Source organism: Parus major, chromosome 14 (assembly GCF_001522545.3).
Source record: "Parus major isolate Abel chromosome 14, Parus_major1.1, whole genome shotgun sequence".
Classification (NCBI taxonomy): domain Eukaryota; kingdom Metazoa; phylum Chordata; class Aves; order Passeriformes; family Paridae; genus Parus; species Parus major.
In genome coordinates, this window is record NC_031783.1 from 1,381,079 (window position 1) to 1,400,827 (window position 19,749).

At 48.9% G+C, this 19,749-nt stretch overlaps 2 protein-coding genes and 1 long non-coding RNA gene across 6 annotated transcripts in view; 1 reads left to right on the plus strand and 2 right to left on the minus strand.

The window, feature by feature from the left end:
• Window positions 1-3,434, minus strand: part of SEC14L5 (SEC14 like lipid binding 5) — a 39,670-nt gene extending 36,236 nt beyond the window's left edge. For 2 of the 3 annotated variants that reach the window (XR_001524126.3, XM_015643134.3), the window contains exon 1: window positions 3,367-3,434. The gene's annotated coding sequence lies outside the window, so the exon portion shown is untranslated. Of the gene's footprint in view, window positions 1-2,985; window positions 3,139-3,366 lie in introns of those variants that run through there. The other variant, XM_015643135.3, reaches the window with a different exon arrangement.
• A 103-nt stretch (window positions 3,435-3,537) lies between these two features.
• On the plus strand, window positions 3,538-5,146 carry LOC107211382. The gene is made up of 2 exons (XR_001524164.2): window positions 3,538-3,747; window positions 3,848-5,146. It is a non-coding gene; the product is annotated as an uncharacterized LOC107211382 (long non-coding RNA).
• A 3,382-nt stretch (window positions 5,147-8,528) lies between these two features.
• LOC107211381 (syntaxin-binding protein 4-like) overlaps window positions 8,529-19,749 on the minus strand; it is a 37,461-nt gene continuing 26,240 nt past the window's right edge. The window contains exons 12-21 of one of the 2 annotated variants that reach the window (XM_033517961.1): window positions 18,650-18,746; window positions 16,562-16,689; window positions 15,983-16,075; window positions 15,434-15,499; window positions 15,145-15,333; window positions 14,569-14,685; window positions 13,345-13,394; window positions 12,372-12,502; window positions 11,100-11,157; window positions 8,529-10,334 (exon numbers count right to left, since the gene is read on the minus strand). In XM_033517961.1, coding sequence (XP_033373852.1) covers window positions 10,232-10,334; window positions 11,100-11,157; window positions 12,372-12,502; window positions 13,345-13,394; window positions 14,569-14,685; window positions 15,145-15,333; window positions 15,434-15,499; window positions 15,983-16,075; window positions 16,562-16,689; window positions 18,650-18,746 — 1,032 coding nt within the window. In that variant the 3' untranslated portion in view covers window positions 8,529-10,231. The other variant, XM_033517960.1, reaches the window with a different exon arrangement.

The following is a 19,749-nucleotide window of genomic DNA, read 5'->3' on the forward strand; positions in this document are numbered from 1 at the left end:
AACATATCAGGAAAGACAGCTCAGGTGAAGAGCAGTGACCCACTGAACTGCAGCATGACCTTAGAAATCCCAATCTACAGGTGGAGGCACACCTGGAGCATCCATGGGGAAACACCCAGAAAGAGGCTCAATTCCAGCTGGCCAAGCCCAGAGTAGTTGATAAAAGCTCAGAGGTTGGAGTTGTTAACATATTAAAGCAACAAATCTGCAAAAATAACAACCATCTCAAGCAGATATTAAAAGTATTTCAATTCTTGCACACTTGAAAGCGGAAAACAGCAACAGCCACCACATTTCACAAATCATCCTGTGACACACTGTGACAACAGCACTGAGCCCCGAGAGCCTCAGCTCCCTGGGCACCCCTTCTGCTCCAGCCCACACAGCAGCTCCTCTCTGAAGCAAGCAGAGAGAGCTCATTACAAGCTCAAGATCCACCTGCTGGGTGTTCCAGGGAAGAGGAGGGATATGGAGCCCTGATGGCATTTGCTGTAGCTCGGGGAGCATTCCAGAGACGTGGATTCTGAAGAAACAGTCGTGCACCCGAAGCTCCCCCAACACAGAAGGCAGGCCTGTGAGGGGTCCCGTGAGGAATACACATCACCACACACAGCAAAGGGACAGGCAGTGACATTAACTGTGTGTTTCCTTCTCATCTAGAATCAGCCACTGTGCACCTGAGGGATTTTCCATATGCTTGACTTCTATTCTACTATTTGTAGGAGCAGCTTACTCAACAGAATACAGCCAGATGGTCGGAAATCAGAAACTGAGTGTATAGATTAAATATACAGAAATCCCTGCATCAAACCCCCTACCCCTGCTTCTCTCCCAGGCACAGAGCTCAGTCAGCTCCTTCCACACTGGAGCTGCCTGTTGGATGTGGAACTGGCAGCAAGTGACTTTATTAACTTCTCCCACCTGTGGTGGCTGCTTTTCATCTTGAAGAGAACTAAGCAGGTTTTTTTGTTTTGTTTTTGACAAAGAACTGCTGAAAATAGCAGGATTCTTGACTTCCTCAAATACCATTACACCACGTGAAAGCCAGCTGTGGCACCCAGCTAGGCTGATATTTCCAGTTAGAAAAGGGAGACTCCACAGGGCTGCATTCTTTCCTCCCGCCTTCTAGAGAAAGGTGGAGAGAAAGGTGTGTGACATTTCCTCTGCCTGGGGCGCCTTTCACTTAGGGAGATATTGTAATTGATGCTTTACACACAGAATAATAACACAGTACCAAGCTGCAGGATATTTATTAGAGCTTTTTCACCTAAGAACTTAAGAACAAGTCTTTTGAAGCTTGATATAAGGAAGCCTCAAGGCAGAACAGTGCCACAATAAACCTTTACCATTTTTTAGAAGCAGACATTGCTCAGACAGACTTGATTTTGCCCCCTAAGAAACACCTCTGGAGAAGGTGAAGCAGCACAGAGGGTGCAGGTCATTCCTACACCTGGCAGAAGTACCTGCAGTCTTGGCATGGATCAAAACCAAAGACAAGCAACACAAACACCCAAACAACAACATTTAAACGTTCCTAACCACACAATAAGGAACAGTCTTTTTGGCTGAGGGGAAGAAGGAAACGGAACAGTGTCCAGTACTCTGCTCTCAGAGCTGTTTCTTTTCCATGTGTGTATCACAACAAGCTCCATGCCCAATATTTCCACACATCCATCTCTCATAAGGCAATTTTCTCACCAAACAACCACCACAGAACTTTTATGCACAGCAATACATTAACTCCCTGATATTTGCCAGCCTGCAGCAGGAGATAAGCATTCCTGAAGTAAACCCCCCTCATTCCTCACCTTACTACTCCACAGGAAGTCATACCACATCGATTTATCCATCCACAGTGTAGGAAATAGTTCAGTTCTCAAACACAATTTAAAAATAAGAGACATGGAATCCTGGAATGGTCTGGACTGGAAGGGACTTTAAAGCCCATCCTGTTTCCTCCCCTTGAAATGGACAGGGACACCTTCCCCTATCCCAGGCTGCTCCAAGCCCCATTTACATGTCCTTGAACATTGCCAGGGATGGGGCAGCCACAGCTGCTCTGGGCAACCTGTGCCAGAGCCTCACATCCCTCCATCCCTTGTCCCAGGTCCCTCTGCAGCTCTCCTGGAGCCCCTTTAGGCCCTGGAAGGGGCTCTGAGGTGTCCCTGGAGCCTTCTCCTCTCCAGGTGAGCACCCCCAGCTCTCCCAGCCTGGCTCCAGCCCTTGGGGTGTCTCTGTGCCCTCCTCTGGACCCACTTCAACAAGTTCACATCCTTGTTCTGCCAAGGAACCCATGCTTCAGTTTCGTGTGTAAATCAAGAGTAGACCCAGGCAGCAGCTCACTCGACAGTACATCAAAGCACCAGCAAACTGTTTCAGTCTGCCTTGAATGAAGTTTGCAGCTGTATTTTCTTTGAACAGAGGCTGGCTGTCATCATCCCCACCAGGTAAGTGGTGCCATCAACACATCAAGCACCTTCTCACCATCTATAGACCAATTTTATTGCTTGGAGGAGTTAAGCCAAGCGACCCAGAGAATACACTCGGTTCACCTAGTCAAGCTGGCTTGAACACATGGAATCACAGAATGATTTGGAAGGGACCTTAAAGCCCCTCTCGTTTTAGCCCCTGCTATGGGCTAGCTCTAGCCCCACTAGCCCAGGCTGCTCCAAGCCCAGTCCAGCCTGGCCTTGGACACTTCCAGGGATGGGGCAGCCACAGCTTCTCTGGGCAACCTGTTAAACCCATCAATGCATTTAACAGCCACTGCTCAGGATCACCCTTTCAGTTTATGAATACTTGAGGGCGAGTTTCAGGGTAGATTTGTTGAACCCCGAGCCCGCGGGGAGCTCGGCGTGCCCGGCTCTCCGGAGCCGCTCGGGGCTGGTGCTGGGGTCGCACTCGCTGCCCCCTCCATGGCTCAGCCCACCCAGAGCGAACCCCGCCCGCCCCTCAGCCGGCGTCCGTCCCACTCCCCCCACAAACCTGACAACTTTAGAACCGCTGTATTTTGTCCTTGCACCTGAAGAGATCCCCCGCCACTCCGAGCCCACCGCCCGGGTCTTCACTGGCTCCCTCACTGATCCCACAGGATTATGACTAAATTTTCCCTCTCAGCTTCTCGTGGCTGAAGGAGAGCGGCTCCCGGCGCCGCACACCCACCCGGCGCCCCCGCTCTGCCGCCTCACGACGGGCCCGGGCACACGAGGCAGGAAAAGCCTCACACCCCTCACACCCCCCCGGCTCTCCCTCACACGGCAGCCCCAAGGGACCCTCGGAGAGCCTTGCCCACCGCGGCCGCCTCCCGTATCCCACACCCATATTCCCGATCCCAGCTCCCCTCCCGCCCGTCCCGCTCCCCCTCACCGCGGGCGCGGCGCAGCCCGGCCGGACCCATCCCGCTCTCGGCGGCTCCCGCGGCTGCGGCGGCCCCGCCCCTCTGCCGGCCCCGCCCCCGCAGGGCGCTGTCCGTTGTGCTGCGGGGGGCGCAGCCAGGCCCCGCCCCCCGCACGTGCCACCCCCCCTTCATCCCCCCGCGCGCTCCCGCCGCCATCTCGCTGAGGGGAGGGTGGGCCCCGGCCGTGAGGGGGAAGATTCCTGTCCCATACCCCACCTAACGCTGTCCTCTGGCAGTGGGAAGCCATTCCCTCTTGTCCTGTCATTCCATCCCTTGTCCCGGGTCTCTCTCCGGTTTTCCTGGAGCCCTTTTAGGCACTGGAAGGGAAGTCTCCGCGGAGCCTTCTCCAGGTGAACACTCCCAGTTCTCTCAGGCTGTCCCCACAGCAGAGCTGCTCCATCCCTCTGATCATGTCCCTGCCTCATCTGGACTCGCTCTTTCTTGCTCCAGCAACTCCATATCCTTCCTGTGCTGAGGACTCCGGACCCAGGCACGTCTCCAGGTGAGGTCTCATGCGAGCAGAAAGGGAGAATAACGAGGGGTGTGTGTGGAGATGAGCTCACACCATCCCACAGTGGTCACAGCAACAACCCTGCCAGAGCTCAAGGAGTGGTTGGACAATGATCTCAGGTACTGGGTGGGGTTGTTGGGTGTCCTGTGCAGGACCAGGAGTTGAACCTGATGGGACCCTTTCAGCTCACGATATTCCACGTTTCTATGACTCTCCTCAAACTGGCACCTGCCCCTGAGGAGGAGGAACCTTCTCAGGTCGGGGCTGGAAGAGCCGCAGCTCCCAAACACAATCAAATCCTGCTCATCCCAGGGTGGATCAGCCCTTCACGAGGGACTCACTCACCCTATCACTGCACTGTATTGTTTGATTTTTTATGTGACTTCTTATACACCTGTGAACCACACCTTGAGCAAATACTCCCCAAACTGTACTCACTAATGAGGTACAAGGGGATCACCCAGCCAAGTGACACTGGAAGTCTTCCTCACCTCTCAGCTTCCCCCTCTCCCAGCAGCTCTGAAAATCTGTGCAGTGCTTGGTGAATCTTGGGGGGGCTTTGCAGCTCAGGGTGAGTGGCCCCTGTTTTTCAGGCCATGTGCTGGGCAGTTGTCACCATCTAGTGACAGTCCTTGGTGCAGTGGCTCTATGGAGAAAATGATGCCAACACTGCCAACTTAGGGGTATCAGAGTGGCTGAGCAGCTGGTTCTGGGGCATTGGGGTGTGTGGCACCAAGAGTGGTGGAGGAGAGGGATGTGGGAGATTGGCTGGAGAACATTTTGCACCTTCAGAGCCTCCTTTCAGGTTCTCTCTAAGGCCCAGCTGCCCCTTTGCCTGATGGTATTGAAATAACATCACATTTACTGCTGCTTTGTCTTTTCCTGCCTGCTTATCACTTCCAGCTGTGGAGTGTCCCCTTATCTGAGCAGGCATTTCAGGAAGCTGCAGTGCTATTTCTGATCAGCAATATTTCTTGAAATGTTCTGCTGTCTCAGACTGAGGAGACCAGCCTGACACTGCTCAAAAACAACCAACCCCCAGACCATCAAATGTCAGAGCTCCCAAGGCTGCAGCCCACAGAGTCAGAGCACTTTTCCTAAAGACCTTTACAGCACGACTTGGCATCAAAAGCCACCAAGTTACTCAAGGCTTGCAACATCTACTTTATAAATATATATTCAGAATAAAAACAAAATGTATTTATTTATAAATAAATATTCTGAGTTTCCCATCACAATGCAACTTTCTGTTCCTCATTTACTGCTAAATTTCCTCAGAAGAAAACAGAAGAAAAAATAAAGCACTATTTCCATCTTCTTGCTACAGAATTTACACCAGCCTGTAACTACTTTGTGCCCTAGTTGTGGTGGTTTTCCTTTTGTTCGGGTCATAAAAGCTGGATGAGATTTTGGTGAGTCCCAACTGATCCTCTTCTCTGCTGTGCAGCCCTGACTATAATTCCCATTTTCCATCACTTGTTTTCTCCTGCTACCAGAAGGTCACCTTGGCATTTTCCCCTGACACTGGGCCAACTCTCTGGGGCATTCCCAAGGGCCTTGACTGTCCTTCCACCTACCAGGACTGGGTGTTTGCCTCAAGGGCTGGCACTGACCCTCAGTTTTTTTCTCATGGGAGCTCCTCAGAAAGAAGTTCTCACCCCTCAGCAGCCCAGCCCAGGAACTCCTGCAGTTAGAAAGGAGAATGTCTTCCAGGAAGGACATCTGGTCTGGAGATATCATTCAGCCTCCACTTCCCCAATTGCAAGGGCACTGAACTTCACATTCTGCTTTTGTCTCAACTTCTATGCCTCATCTGGTGGCATAAATTAAAAAAAAAAAATCAACAGCAATTCAAGTGCACTGGTGTGTCACGTGCAGGGTAGGGATTGTTCATGGTATTGTTATTCCTATTTATCTTGTTATGAAAGAAGTTGCAAAGGAGGTTTGTGACAAAGCTGCATCAGTGAGGCCAGAAAATTCAGTGTTTGTCATGGTGGTGCTGGGGTGGGCTTGGCCCTGAGCAGGGGAAAGAGGGAAGGGAAGGGAAGGGAAGGGAAGGGAAGGGAAGGGAAGGGAAGGGAAGGGAAGGGAAGGGAAGGGAAGGGAAGGGAAGTTTCACAGTGCCAGCCCAGCCCTTTCTGCAGTGTCATGCTGAGGAGGTGCTGTCCAGCCCTCTGCCACACGTGTTCAACAGCCCTTAGAAAATCAGCACTGTTTAAACATTAAAGGCTGGCTTTAAAAATTCATCAGTAAAGTTCACCTGCCTTTCGAAGCCCCACTTAAAGCAGTGTGAAGGTATATTCCACTCTTTAAACCTGGGCTTCAGTCCAGGTGTCACTGAGTGGAGCTGAGAGAAAGAAGAGGCTCCACACACAGGGATAGACACACCAGCCTACTCCACTGCACTGTTCTGGGCTGGAGCTCATCTCTGCTACCTCCACACCTCACTAAAGACACCTTTTAAGCACCTTCATCTTATTGTGTTTCACCAGAGCTGAGGAAAAGCTGGATCTGCTGTTCTGAGATCCAGGAAAAGTTTAAAGAAATACTGAGGCTTTCCTCACTGTAAACAGACCAGCAGTATCCAACCCCACAGCACTCACAGACCCTCTTGTGCCAGGAGGTTGCCCCCATATCCTGTGGATCCCTAGGGCTTTGCCTTCCCCATCCCACTCTCAGTCCCGTTTGTTATTTGGTGCAAAACTGAGATGAAATGTGCTGCCCAAGGTCACACAGCGAGATGGCAGAGATCAGTGGCAGGGATGAAACTAGAGACCAGTAAACTGAGATTGTGTTCCTTTCCCCGTGGGACTGCAGATGAACAATGTGCTAATGGCCCTGCTACTTTCACCTTCCGAGGTAATGCCGAGGTGACTCCCTGCCCTGCCTTCCCTGCTTCTGCAGCTTTTAAAATAGATACCCCAACCTTGGTTTGGTTTATTTTGTGAGGCAGAGGGGTCTCCCACCCTCTGACCCACCAGCAACTAAGAACTGAATTTCTGCTTTGCATAAGATAAATACAAACTAAACTCATCCCATCAGTTATATTTAATCCCCGAAGCTTCCAGCTCAACAGCTGATCCCACTGATGCTCTTTAAATGCATCTTTTTGAGTTCTGAGTTTTGAGTTTATCACCTGCAGTGTCTTGACATGCTCTGCTTATAGGCTGTCCCTCTGCATTTTGGCTACTAAAATATTTACCATATTCCAGTCTATCATAGAATCATCGAAACAGAACAGTTTGAGTTGGAAGGGACCTTAAAGCCCATCACATTCCATCCCCTGCCATGGGCAGGGACACCTTCTGCTATTCCAGTTTGCTCCAAGCCCCGTCCAACCTGGCCTTGGGCACTTCCAGGGATGGGGCAGCCACAGCTTCTCTGTGCCAGAGCCTCACCACCCTCATAGGGAAGTTTTTCCTATATCTAATCTAAACCTACTCTCTGTCAGTGTGAAGAGTTCTCCTTTGTCCTGTTAGTACATGCACTTGTAGCAACTCCCCCTCCATCTTTCATATAGGATCCCCTTAGGATCTGGCCACTCAGGAAGATCTAATATTATTCAGGTCTCATTTTTATCACAAATACTCCTCCTCATTTCTGTGCAGTCATTTTGATACCCTTTGAGGCAGATTCTCTGAGACAAACACAGCACATTGCGACAGCAGCACATCTCCACAACCTAACAAGCAAGCCAAAAGTATTGCAAATTAATCCAGAATTCAGCTCTCTTGCAGAGTGCTAGACAGGCTTTGTGTGAATGAAGAACATCCTATTTAAATAACTTCTCTTTCTGTGCTGTTTGTTCCTTCATGCATTTCCCCTTATGCTTCTCGGTAGCTCTCTGAGGAGATGTCACCCCTTGCCTTGCTGAGTTCTGCCTGATTCCCCTTGCCTGGGAGTAAAGCCTGACACAGGTTTGTTATTCTGGGTCACCAAAATCAGCATCACCTCCAGGAGCACAGCTCTCATCAGAACTTAGCAGAGGTGGCGTTAGGAACAACGGGGTTCACAGAGAGAGGGAAATCTGCTGGGCTCGGAGCAAAGGCAAAAGGAATATGGTAAATTCAAAGGAAATATTGGACATCAGCTGAGAAACATGAAAGCTTTGGGAAGCATGCAATGCTTGATCTTTGTTTGATGTGAGGCTCTCCAGTGGCTGATGGGAACATGGAGGATTTCCTTTCCAGAGGGGCTGCCAGTAAGCTGAGAGCAAAGAGCTATTTGGGCTATTTAAAAAGTTAAGAACTTCACAGCTCTTTTGGAAACAGACAGTTCAGGAGGCCCCAGATACTTGGGACAGCATCCCCTTGTTTCCACCCCTTGCCAGGTGCCAGCACCAACTGCACAGTGGTTATCTCATCCAAACCCTCACCCACTGTGAGGCTCTAATACAAAATCTCCTTTCTTGGGACGTTAAAATAGAGATCTATTGAATAATACAGACTGTGGAAGCAGCATCAAGGATTTCTCTTTCAGACCATATGACTGGTCCCTGCTGGGTCAGTGGTCTGTGCCTTTCCAGCAGTCAAGGAGGTGGAGCTCAATACTTGTATTTTGAGAAAAGTATTCCATGATTGTCAGAGGTGGTGTTGAAACTTGTGTTGATTTCCACAACAGATTGTTGATTTTCTAGCTGATCAAGTGCAACCTAAATAGGTGTGCTTTCCCCATAACTTTCCCCTTTTCTCCCAAGTGTCTCAAGTGGCATGGGTATATGAAATAACACAGCCCAAGACCTGCTCCTTCACAAAATCCTGTTTGTGCTGTTCCCTGACCAGTGTGACAAGCAGTGGCTGGAGACATCTCCCTAGGATGCCACCTCCAGCCAAATGCTTTTGGAGAAAAGCATCTGCCAGGAGCAGATTGGGATCTGCTGGGTAACCCCAGGGGAACTGGAGGTGTTTTTCCAGAGTCAGGGTACACCAGACTGGAGATACTGGATTTTGCTTTGTGTACCTCCTGTCTGTGTAATACAGGAGATGAGAACAGAGCTCTAGGGCCAAACCCACAGGTAACACCAGGATTTGCTATCATTCCATCACAGCAGAGAGCATTGGGGAATGAGCTATTAAACACAGGGTATCCCAAGATGAATATTTTCTTCTTCCTGGGAATATTCCTTGTAAGCAGTCCAAAAGTATACCTCCTTTTAAAAGAAGTCCTTTAATTTATATTCTGAGGTATGCACTCCCAAGATTTGATTTACCCCAAGCTATGAAATTAAGCTTACCCAAAATTTCAGACTGGTTATTTATGTGATATATTCTACCACACAGTTGCTGGTTTAGCAGTGCAGTGATACCTCGAGTGCAAGAGATACTGGTGAGGGTCATGATTTTTCCTAAGCCTTTAATTTAGACAATAAAGGATCCACATGCTTTGAACCCTCACAAAGAAGATTTGAAGTAATCTTAACAAATTATTTGTAAAAGCCAGATTGTACCCCATTTTCCTGCCACTTTTCAATGCATCACCCCAGGAGCTGCCAAAATAAGAGGGAGGAAAAATGGTCTCAAGCTGTGTCTTTGTCTGTGAGACGCTGAACGCAGCAGCTGCAATCAGAACCCAGAGAGCAAACTCCTTGTGAGGAGCGTTTCCATTTTATTTTCCAGACCTCTGCCCATCTCAGATCTGATCCCCATTCATTGCTGTCTCAGTCTTGCACCGTGTGGATCTCATTTCCCAGTGACACCAGGGACCTTTCCTGAGCTATGTTCACTATGCCCACCATGTCCTGCCCCACGTTCCAGGGAGGGCTCGGTGTCCACGCTGTGACCGGAGCACCCTGCTGGCTGTTCTGCACTCTGGCCAACAACTGCTGAGGTGCTGCTTCCCCCTTCAAGCACTGCAGCTGGGATAAGCTATACAAAAAGAATAAAAAGAGAATTACCTACCCCAAGACAGCTAGGACACTACGGATTAAGCTGCTTTGATTACAGCCACTAAATAGACTTTGGTTTTTCATCTGAAATACCAAAAGGGATCTGTTGGAGACCCCTGAGTCCCTCAGGTACATTCATGCTACCCAGAATACAAGCTCTAAAAGGCTGCCACTGAAATCCAGGCCTCTGTAGCCTCTTGAGAATATTTTTCCTATAAAGCTGCAAAACCGTGAGCAAAAAGCCTTGTATGGTAACTCGGAGGTAGACACGCAGGGGAGGTGGCTGAAAAAGTCTTGGACAGTTAGGAAGAATTAGTCTTGTGTTAGAAAGCTTGTTCTCAGTCTGCTTGGCCTGGAAGCTGAGGTGCCTGGGGGTGTCTTTCCCTTTTCCCATGGCATGGGTGGCCATGCTTGGGAGCACCACCAAGCCATGGGTTATTTATGTTGGCTTCTTAGGCAGTTCTGTTGGGCTTGGTGACTGTGGTTGGTCACTCTTGGTCTGGCCTGCAGGAGGGGGCCACGTGGTCTTCTGATGAAGGTGGCTGAAAAGGAGAAACATGCCTTAGGTAGTTTGGGAGAAGGACACAGAGGATAATGTGAAGACAGCACTCGTAATTTAGGAAAAAAGAGGAAGCCACAGATCTTGCCTGGTTAGACTGTGCAGGCTGCCTGTTTTGTCTGAAAACGCTTTTCATAACCTTGAAATTATCATTTGCAAATGGGTACTTTGTACCTAAACAAAAAACTGTGCTGGCAGATCTTCATGTTGAGTTAAGCTAAGAAAGTGCTAGGAGATATTTAGGTCTCAAAGTGCCCTTTCAGATAACTTTAGGAAATGGCTCTGTTAAACATAAGGCATTTAAGAGGTTTCAGGGAAATTTAACAGTTTCAGGTCCAAACAAAGCTATATCATCCTGCTCTCCCTGTCTGGAGCTTCACAGATCTCGATATCACAGCATGAAAGATTAACATATTCAGTGATGCTTTTTCCCTTACACAGGGTGCACTATAAAAATGGCAGCTAGACAAGCCACAGAACCACAAATTCCCATCTGGCCCAGAGGAAAACCAGCATTTTGTAATGCAAAAGAGAAATCCAGGAATTCACACCTTACAGGGCAGAAGTCTCTTTCTGTCTAGGAAATTCACAGTATTTCTCTGTCATGGCCATCTGGAGGCCTCTCCTAGACTGTCTGATCAAAAATTGTCAAGCAACAGTTTCGGTTAAAAAAACCCCAACAAAACAAACGGGAATTTTTAGTATCTGTGTTGTCCAAATTACAGACCACAGCAGTTTTGACACCTACTCCTTGTAATTTGGGATTCCTTCAGCAGGCAGGCACTGGTCCCTGTCCCATGGCAGAGCTGCAGATGGAAGCACAGAGCCAAGTGTTAGTGCAGAGAACATGCCCAATGCTGCTGCATTATGATAATGCACATTTAAATGGGGCAGGAGCTCAGAAAATGCTGACAGTGCTCGTAAACCAGAGGTGCTCCTGAAAGGCTGCAATTATTTCCTTTGTGTCTTGTGCTTTGAGACAAAGCCAGTGCTGGGCTGTGGCCACACTGAGCTGGTGAATAGCACCTGTTTGGGGCTGTGCATTCACCTGAACGTGACACTGAGGAGGTCAGACTCTCATTTTGTGTGGGAAGAGTCAAATAATTGCCACCAAGAAACATTTATGGCTCATGGACCAGCTCAGAGTCCCAGACTGGGAAAGTTAATCCAGACTCCCATGGAGCAAGATGTCTGTTCCCTGATTTTCTCACAGATGTGAGGAAAAAGGAGCATGGCTGGTTTTTATTTCAAGGAAATGAGGAGATGACTTTTCTGTTCTGCTCATCATTGCTGTAGCTGTACCTGAATGGTGTAAGGAAAGTTTGGATCCCGGGTTTAAACCTGTTGGGAAACTGGACAGAGTCCAGCAAGGGAACCCCAGGCCTGCAGGGAGAGGCTGGGGAGGGATGAGGGAGCTGGGCTTATTTAGCCTGGCAAAGAACAGGCCAAGAGGCAACTTCACAGCCCCCACTGCTGTGTCAGGGGCAATTAAAGGATGCTGGAGCTGAGCACTGCAGCCAGTGTAACCGGGGGCAGTTGCCACAGGCTGCCCCTGGGGGCTGCCCTGGGTGCTGGGAAGGTCCTTGTCACAGAGCAGTGAGGGAACACCATCCAGGAAGGCTGTGGATCTCCATCCTGGCTGGCTAAACCCACTGCAGATCCCCTCTACTGGGAGAGCCCTACCTGGAGCAGAAGATCTGGTCTCCAGCAGTCCCTTTCAACCAGCATGTCAATGACTCTGTGAAACCATCCTCCTGCCTGTTTCTTTTCCCTGGATAAACACCTTTCCTTTGGCCCTGGGCACAAGTCTTTGACTCCATACCCTGTGAGTCTGCATTGCAGATTCAAAGATGAATCACATGGATATAGGGAGGGCAATTACATCTCAGTGAGCATGAGAGAATCAGGGAGGCTCAACTGGTATGGAAAAACAAGGGAGGTGCTGGAAACTGTCAATAACACTGACAGAAACCCCTAAGACTTGCTGGGATTCAGTTTCTCTGGTTAATTTAGTGCTTACCGTCCTTGTTGGAGAGCATTGGTGCTAACAGTTCTTTAGCTTCTGATAGCAAAAGGTCAACAAGATCTGAAGATGGAAGAGATGTGTCTGAGACTGCATCTGTTTTATCCTCTTCTGTTTCATGGTTGATGCTTATAAATACAGAAAGTGCCATCAATACTTCTGTCAGACAATGGTCATTGACAATCCTAGCCAGCCTCTCAGGAAGGATGTGCTACATAAATTCTGTGTGTTTGGGGGGTTGCATGTCCATCCCTCTGCATTTAAGTGTCTGTTAGACACACTTGCATTGCTTAGTTACAAACAAATAGCAAAGTATTCTTTAGAATCTGTTAAAAGCATTTCCCCTGCATTATATTAGAAATAACCAGCTTGGAAACTTAAAAACTGATTTCCTTCCCTCTTAAAAACTGTTCTTTAAAGGGACTGGTCATATTGATGGGACAACCACTTTTAAATGATTTAATCAGTTAAAAACACACAGAGTTGTGGTACATTTTTTCCCAAGTGGCAGGAGATAGGCTCAGGTTAGAGGGGAGTCCAGAAGCCTGAGCTCTATTTCTGCAGCCTTTCATGCAGCTGAGAGTCTTGAGAACTCCTTGCTTACACTCTATCTACTGTAACTGCTGATAAAAAAGGATATGGTCCTGGAGCCAAAACCCGGTTTATGTTTGGAAAATCAGGTGGGTAAAAATTCTGCTGCTCTGAAACCTGCCTGGGGTCTCTGCTGACAAGAGCAATTTAACCCAAGCAGAGTTGCAGCTACTCCCAAAAAAAGCCTGAACAGAGGCCAAAATCCCCCAACACCAACCCACCAGCAGCCTCAGATCATCTTTCTCCCATGGTTTCACTTCCAAAGTGAAAGTATGTTTAGAAACTCTGGGTAGGTTACGTGTGAAGCACCTTCCCCTGAGAAATGTCAGAAAAGGACATTTCATGTTGCTGTTCAACATTCCCAGAAGCCATCTCCTACCTTTTCTCATCTGGTAAATGACTGTGTGTGCTCAGGACCTTGTGAATGTTCTGTCATGCAACAGAAAAAACAAAACAAAAACAAAAAGAAAAAGAAAAAGAAAAAAAGAAAAAGGTTTCAAACTTGGAGGAATGAATAATTCCTGAGAACAAACCCCATGGGTTTTTCCTGATGATCAGATTTAATATGACAGTAATCAGCTTCTGCTTATTCATTGCCCTTGAAGCGAATATCTCAAGGCCTTTTTCAGCTCAGGCAGTATTCATGAATCTACAGACACATCTGAATTCTGCATTTTAATACTGCTGCTAAAATATATGAAATGCAACACAAAAATCCTCTTCCAAGGAATAATTTTGCAGGCTGCATTTCAGTGATCATTGCTGCCAGCAAGCCCTGGCTCCTGGACCTGCACGTGTAAGCTCTCATTACCATGCACTTCTCCAACACTACTGAGGGCTGGAGAAAAAAGGAAGATATTTTGCTCCAGTGCTCAAAATCCTGTGATGTTTGACCCTGGGGTCAAGTGAGATGTATTTCCAAAGTCTGACCCCAAACTGCACAGGCTCTAGTACATAGTGCTGAAGCTCTGGGGGCATTTAATTCTTCCTTCTCTGGGGCAGAGGACACAGTGTCTACATTTCCTTTTGCTCCACTATTTCTGCTTGATTTCAAGAGTTCTTGGGACAGGCCACCAGTAGCCAAAGCAGATTCACTGAGTACTAATCCTTCCCATGCTGTCCAGTTTATTAATTACACATACTGGTGTTCCCAATATGGGGAATGAAGTGAAAAAACTGCCAATTGAAAGACTAAACTGAGAGATTTTGCAGGAAATAGAGGGAGAAAAAGCATTGGAAGAGCAAGGCCACTCTCCAGGCTCCTGTTTATAGAGAAGCAACCCTCAGCTATTGCAAGGGAAGGTGAGCAGGGATGATTTTGACAGCAAAGTTCCTGGAGCAGCCTCAGCAGAGGGAGCCAGGCAGAGCAGAGCCACCAGCAAAACCTGCACCACGGAGTTTGCATTGCTGCCAGGGATATGAGGAGATCTGAGTTCATTCCCTGCTTCCTCCTAATCAACAGACAGTGACTTTTTCAGGTGAGACGGGAAAAAAAAAATCCCTCTCTTGCTTATGGAGCAGGAAGTTGATTGGACTTGCAAAACCACCCTGAAGGAAAGAGGCCGTGGTGATGCTGCAGCAGCGGGGCAGTTCCACACCTCACCTGCACAAACAGGAGCAGCTTCCTATTGCAGATCTCCAGGCGCTTCCGTGACACTTCGGATTTTCGTAGCTGGCCATCAGCCAGGGACAGCTGCCTCTTCAGCTCCAGGATGTCCTCCTGAGGCAGGGACACAAGAGGAGGAGAAAGGTGGTGGTGATGCTCCAGCCTTAGCTTTTGGAAACAACAGTTTGTGACATTTGCTACAAAAAGCAAAAGCAGTGTCCTTTGGGAAGGGACAGTGGAAGTTATGCAAATTAAAACAGATCCAGAGACTGTGTTGGCCTTGTGGTCCCACACAGCAAATGATCTATGTACTGTTTCATTTTCTCCTGTGTAAATTGAAGGAGGGTAGCCTTAGTTGTGGCTGCCCCTGGATCGCTGGAAGTGTCCAAGGCCAGGTTGGATGGGGCATGGTACAACCTGGGACAGTGGAAGGTGTCCCTGCCCATGGCAGGGAGGTGGAATGAGATGGGCTTTAGGGTCCCTTCTGGCCCAGATCATTCCATGACTCTCTGAGCCCACAGAAGGAGAGTCTGAGGGGTTGTGGGTTTTTCCCAGACCAAGGGGTTGTGTTACCTCTATTTCAGAGACATGTTTTGCTTTTTTTCCCGCCAGCTGCATCTTCAGTTCTGCAATTTCAGCCTCCAGCAGGTGGATCACTTCCTCGTAGTCCTGCTCTGCGCTGTGAGCCTGTCTCTGCACCACCTCGGCCATCTGCAGTTTGCTGTGCAGGGTCCGGTTCTCTGACAGGAACCCCAGCGCCTTCTGCAAGCACCCAGAACTTCTGATGAACACACCACATCCCCCTCAACCCCAAACCGACCCCAAAACCCACCCCAAACACCCCAGAAATCCCTTCACTAACTTGGTTCAGCCTCTGGAGCTCATCCTCCATCAACTTCTTGCTGCTCTCCACTTCTCTCAGGAGAGACTGTGGGAAATATTTTCACCAGATTAGAAGCAACAAATGACAAGACATTTTCTAGAATGCCCTTACCCACCAAAATATTATTTTACAGAAGTTCTGTGCACTTTGCTCCCCCACAGGGAGAGCTTTTAGGGCTGTGACCTGCAGAATTCCAGCTGGACACAGCTGAGGTGCTCAGAGCCAGGTGAGGTTGAGAGGACAGGCACTGCTTCTGTTAATCACACACTCTTAATGAGACCTGCTTTTTAAATATATTAACTCCCTGCTGAGATGGGACTGCATGCTTTGAGTACAAATAAGTTTTCCTTTGAGGTTGAGAGCGAGAAAGAGGCAATTAAGGAGAGTGGAGGGTGAGAGGCTCCTGTGTGACGAGGAATGCACAGAATGCAAACTGGTGACTTCTCCAGAGGGATGGGCCACCCCATTACCCCCATGGAGAGCTACAGAACACCCCAGCCAAGAAATCTGCTCCAAGGGAGGCTCCACCTTCAGCCTGCGGACTTCGTGCCTCAGATCCCTCATCTCCAGCTGCAGCTGCTCCAGGTCCTCACTGCCATTGCAGTTGAGAGAGTCAAAAGTCTGCAAGGAGAGGGACAGACTCATCACACATTGAATCAAAATCAGCTCAAAAAGAAGTCAGCATTTTTATGCAATAGATCAAAAGGCACATTAAATAATTCAGCTCCAGGATGGTTCATTTTGCCCCACAGAATTTCACTCTCTGATCCCTCATCATTGCTGAAATAGCTAGAGTGAATTTTCACTTCATGAACCAAATGAAATTACTTAGAATTGATTAATTATGGCTATTTTTCCTTCTGCATTACTGCCATGCTGCTTCCTCATATTATCCCACAGACACTGTTATTTCCTTATTAAAAATGAGAAGTTTGAAGTCTTTTATAGAATTACCTATTAAAAAATGATTAATGAATAGTTCTGCCTTGTCTTTCTAACTCTAGAACAAGCAGAAGATGGTAATTTAGCTTTTCCCATCTCAGAATCCCATGGATTTCATGTAGAAAATCCACAGATTCAATGTAGAAGAGCTCTGGGGTGACTGACCGGGGAGTGAAAAGCCGATGTATCCAGCAAATTGGCCACTTCATGCTGAGTGAAGAGCACAGAGCTGGAATCCAGACCAGCCTCATCCAGCTCCTCCTGCATCAGATCCCTGAGTGCTTGGAGAACATCTGTGAGAAACAATCAGTTTATACCAGGCTAAAAGAGAAAATTGCTGTGTGTTAGGAGAAAATGGCACTGATTTTGGGGCCATCCACTGGTGCTGAGCAGGGTTTAGAGATGATAATCCTGGGTTCATCAGCAATCCCAGCAAGCTCAAATGAGTTATTGACAGTCTTTATTGGACTCCTATCTCTTATCCAACTGAAAAAACCTACATTTCTAAAACTCAGAACACCCCAGATATTTTCACAGGGGAATTTTCACCACTGTGGTTCTGAAAGTTTTAAAATTTTAAGCTAAACCCACATTTCCCTGACGAAAGGCACTTGCTGACATTTGTCACGTTGCTGATTTAAACAAAAAGACAACTCAGTGAGTTCAGCACTTAGAAAAGGTGTTAAATTGACAAGTCTGAAAATCCACATTCATTTTGCTTTCAGACATGAAGGAAAGCACAGCAGAAGAGGCTGCGTGGGACAGGTGGGAACCATCAGGGAGGTGGCACAAGGGTCCCAGAGCTTCCAGTCACAGAATCACAGGAGCATGAAATGGTTTGGGCACAAAGGGGTTCATCTTCAGATGGTCCCATTCCATCCCCTCTGCCATGGCAGGGACACCTTCCACTGTCCCAGGTTGCTCCAAGCCCCATCCAGCCTGGCCTTGGACACTTCCAGGGATCCATGGGCAGCCACAGCTTCTCTGGGCACCCTGTGCCAGGGCCTGCCCACCCTGCCAGGGAACAATTCCTTCCCAATATCCCATCCATCCCTGCCCTCTGGCACTGGAAGCCATTCCCTGTGTCCTGTCCCTCCATCCCTTGTCCCAAGTCCCTCTGCAGCTCTCCTGGAGCCCCTTTAGGCTCTGAGGTGTCCCCAGGGCTGGAGGCAGCTCTGCAGGTGGGGTCTCACCTGAGGGGCAGAATCCCCACCTCCTGCTGCCCACACCAGGGCTCAGCCCAGCCCTGGGGGGTTTCTGGGTGCTCACAGCCAGGGCATGCCCAGCTCTCATCTCCAACACCCCAAATCCTTCCCCCAGAGCTGCTCTCCATCCCTTCTGTACCCAGCTTGGATCTTGCTTGCGATTGCCCTAACTCAGGTGCAGAACATGCACCTGGCCTTGTTGAACTTTGTGAGGTTCACATGGTCCCATCCTGAAGCCTGTCCTGGATGGTGCTCAGTCCCTGGGCTGCAGCAGGAGCCAGAGTCTCTCTGCAAAAGCAGCACATTTACTAAATACTCCCAAACATCCTTATTTCTGTTGCCAGAAACGACAATTCCAGTCACTGGTAGGAGAGGGCTGTGGTTCTGTGTCCCATCCCTCACTCTGCACAGAACATTGATCCAGATGCCTTGTGACTGTTCTCTCTGCTGGGGACATTGCTGATGGTTTTGGATTTTTGCTGAAAGTTTTCTGTGGAGCAGACCCTGTGGGCCAGCCATGCTCTGGAAGGCCACAGAAGGCAGAACTGGCTTTTATTTTCTGTGTCCCCTCTGGCCAGTTCCTGCTAGGAAAGGTGGGATTTTAAGGAAAGTAAGCCCTTGCACCAACTTTCTTTTAGTCTGACTTTATGATAGGACAATGGGAATGGCTTTAAACTGATAGAGAGCAGGTTTAGATTAGATGTTAGGAAGAAATTCCTCCCTGTGAGGGCAGTGGGGGCCTGGCCCAGGTTTCACAGTGAAGCTGTGGCTGATCCATCTCTGGAAGTGTCCTCTTGGACAGGGCTTGGAGCAGCCTGGGATAGTGGAAGGTGTCTGGTGGAATGAGATGAATTTTGAGGTCCCTTCCAACCCAAACCATTTCAGGATTCCATGATTCTACAGAATGCCTTCCTTTGTGCCTGTGACTTTCCCTCTTTACAGGCTCCATCACTACCCAGGTGTCTCTCCTGCCACTTCTGTCCCTTTTTAGCTGCCAGTGAAGCTACCCAGAAAGGTCAGGTCCCCCCTGGGCAGAGCTCCCACTCACCTCCGTAGGCCACAGTGCCCTGCGAGTCCGTGGTCAGGCTTTGCCGGAGCTGCCTCTTCTTGTCCTCAGTCACATCCAGACCAAGATACTGCAGAACCTTGAGCAGAAACAAGGAGCCTTTGAAAAGAAAAATACTGGAAAAGCAAATCTTTGGTGTAAACACTGGGAAGACACTTCTGGGTTTCTCCAGGCAGCATCTCCCAAAGGAACAGACTTGGACTGGATTTCCAGTCTCTCCTTTGCTGCACACGTACAGAAATGTCTGTTCCTGAGCACAGGTTCACATCCCTCCAAGAACATTTTATCTGCAATCAGATTTGCAGCTCTGATGAGTTTTCAGGACTTTTATCAAAAGCCAGTGGAATTCTAGCAAGACTCAGCTGGCAAGAGCTCTGCCTCTCCTTTCTCTTTCTTCCCAGAAACTGTGTTTGGGACCAGGAAGATAAAAACTGTTAACAGAGTATTTCTCATGGAGAGAGGAGACATTCAAACATTTTGCTCCTCCACTGCATGTTTTGCTTTCTCATTACTCCTGACGCCCCAACTAATACTGATATTCATCAATTCAACCTGAGGGCAGCACAGGAGCAGATAAACTGTGCAAGCCCCACTTCCCTGCTGGCGGCAGCAGCTGAAAGCTTTTAAAAGACAAAGTCGAGCTCAGCAGACTCTGAGAAAGAGCCCGAGTGAAACGCTGACCTGTGCCAGGCTGCACTCGGAGCTCTCTCACAGCAGCTCCCGGAAATTCCCTGGGAAGGGGCTGTGGAGGGACCCTCACTCACCTTTCCAGCCCCAGCAAGTCCCTGGGGTCCATCTGCTGTCCCGTTCCTGTCCCACCTCCTGCTCCTCTGCCCAGTGCAAGGCAGCGCTGCAGGCTCCCAGGCTTTGGGATGTTGGCGGGGTTGGCCACCCCAAAGCCACCTCAGGCTGTCCCAGCCGGTGTCACCCCACACCCTGTCACCGCTGCAGCCGCCCGAGCCTAACCCAGCTTTTCAGAGCGAAGCCAGGCGCTCCTGGCAGCCGAGAGGAGCCGCTGTCCCCGAGAGGAGCCGCTCTGTCCCCGAGAGGAGCAGGGGTCGCTCTGTCCCCCAGAGGAGCAG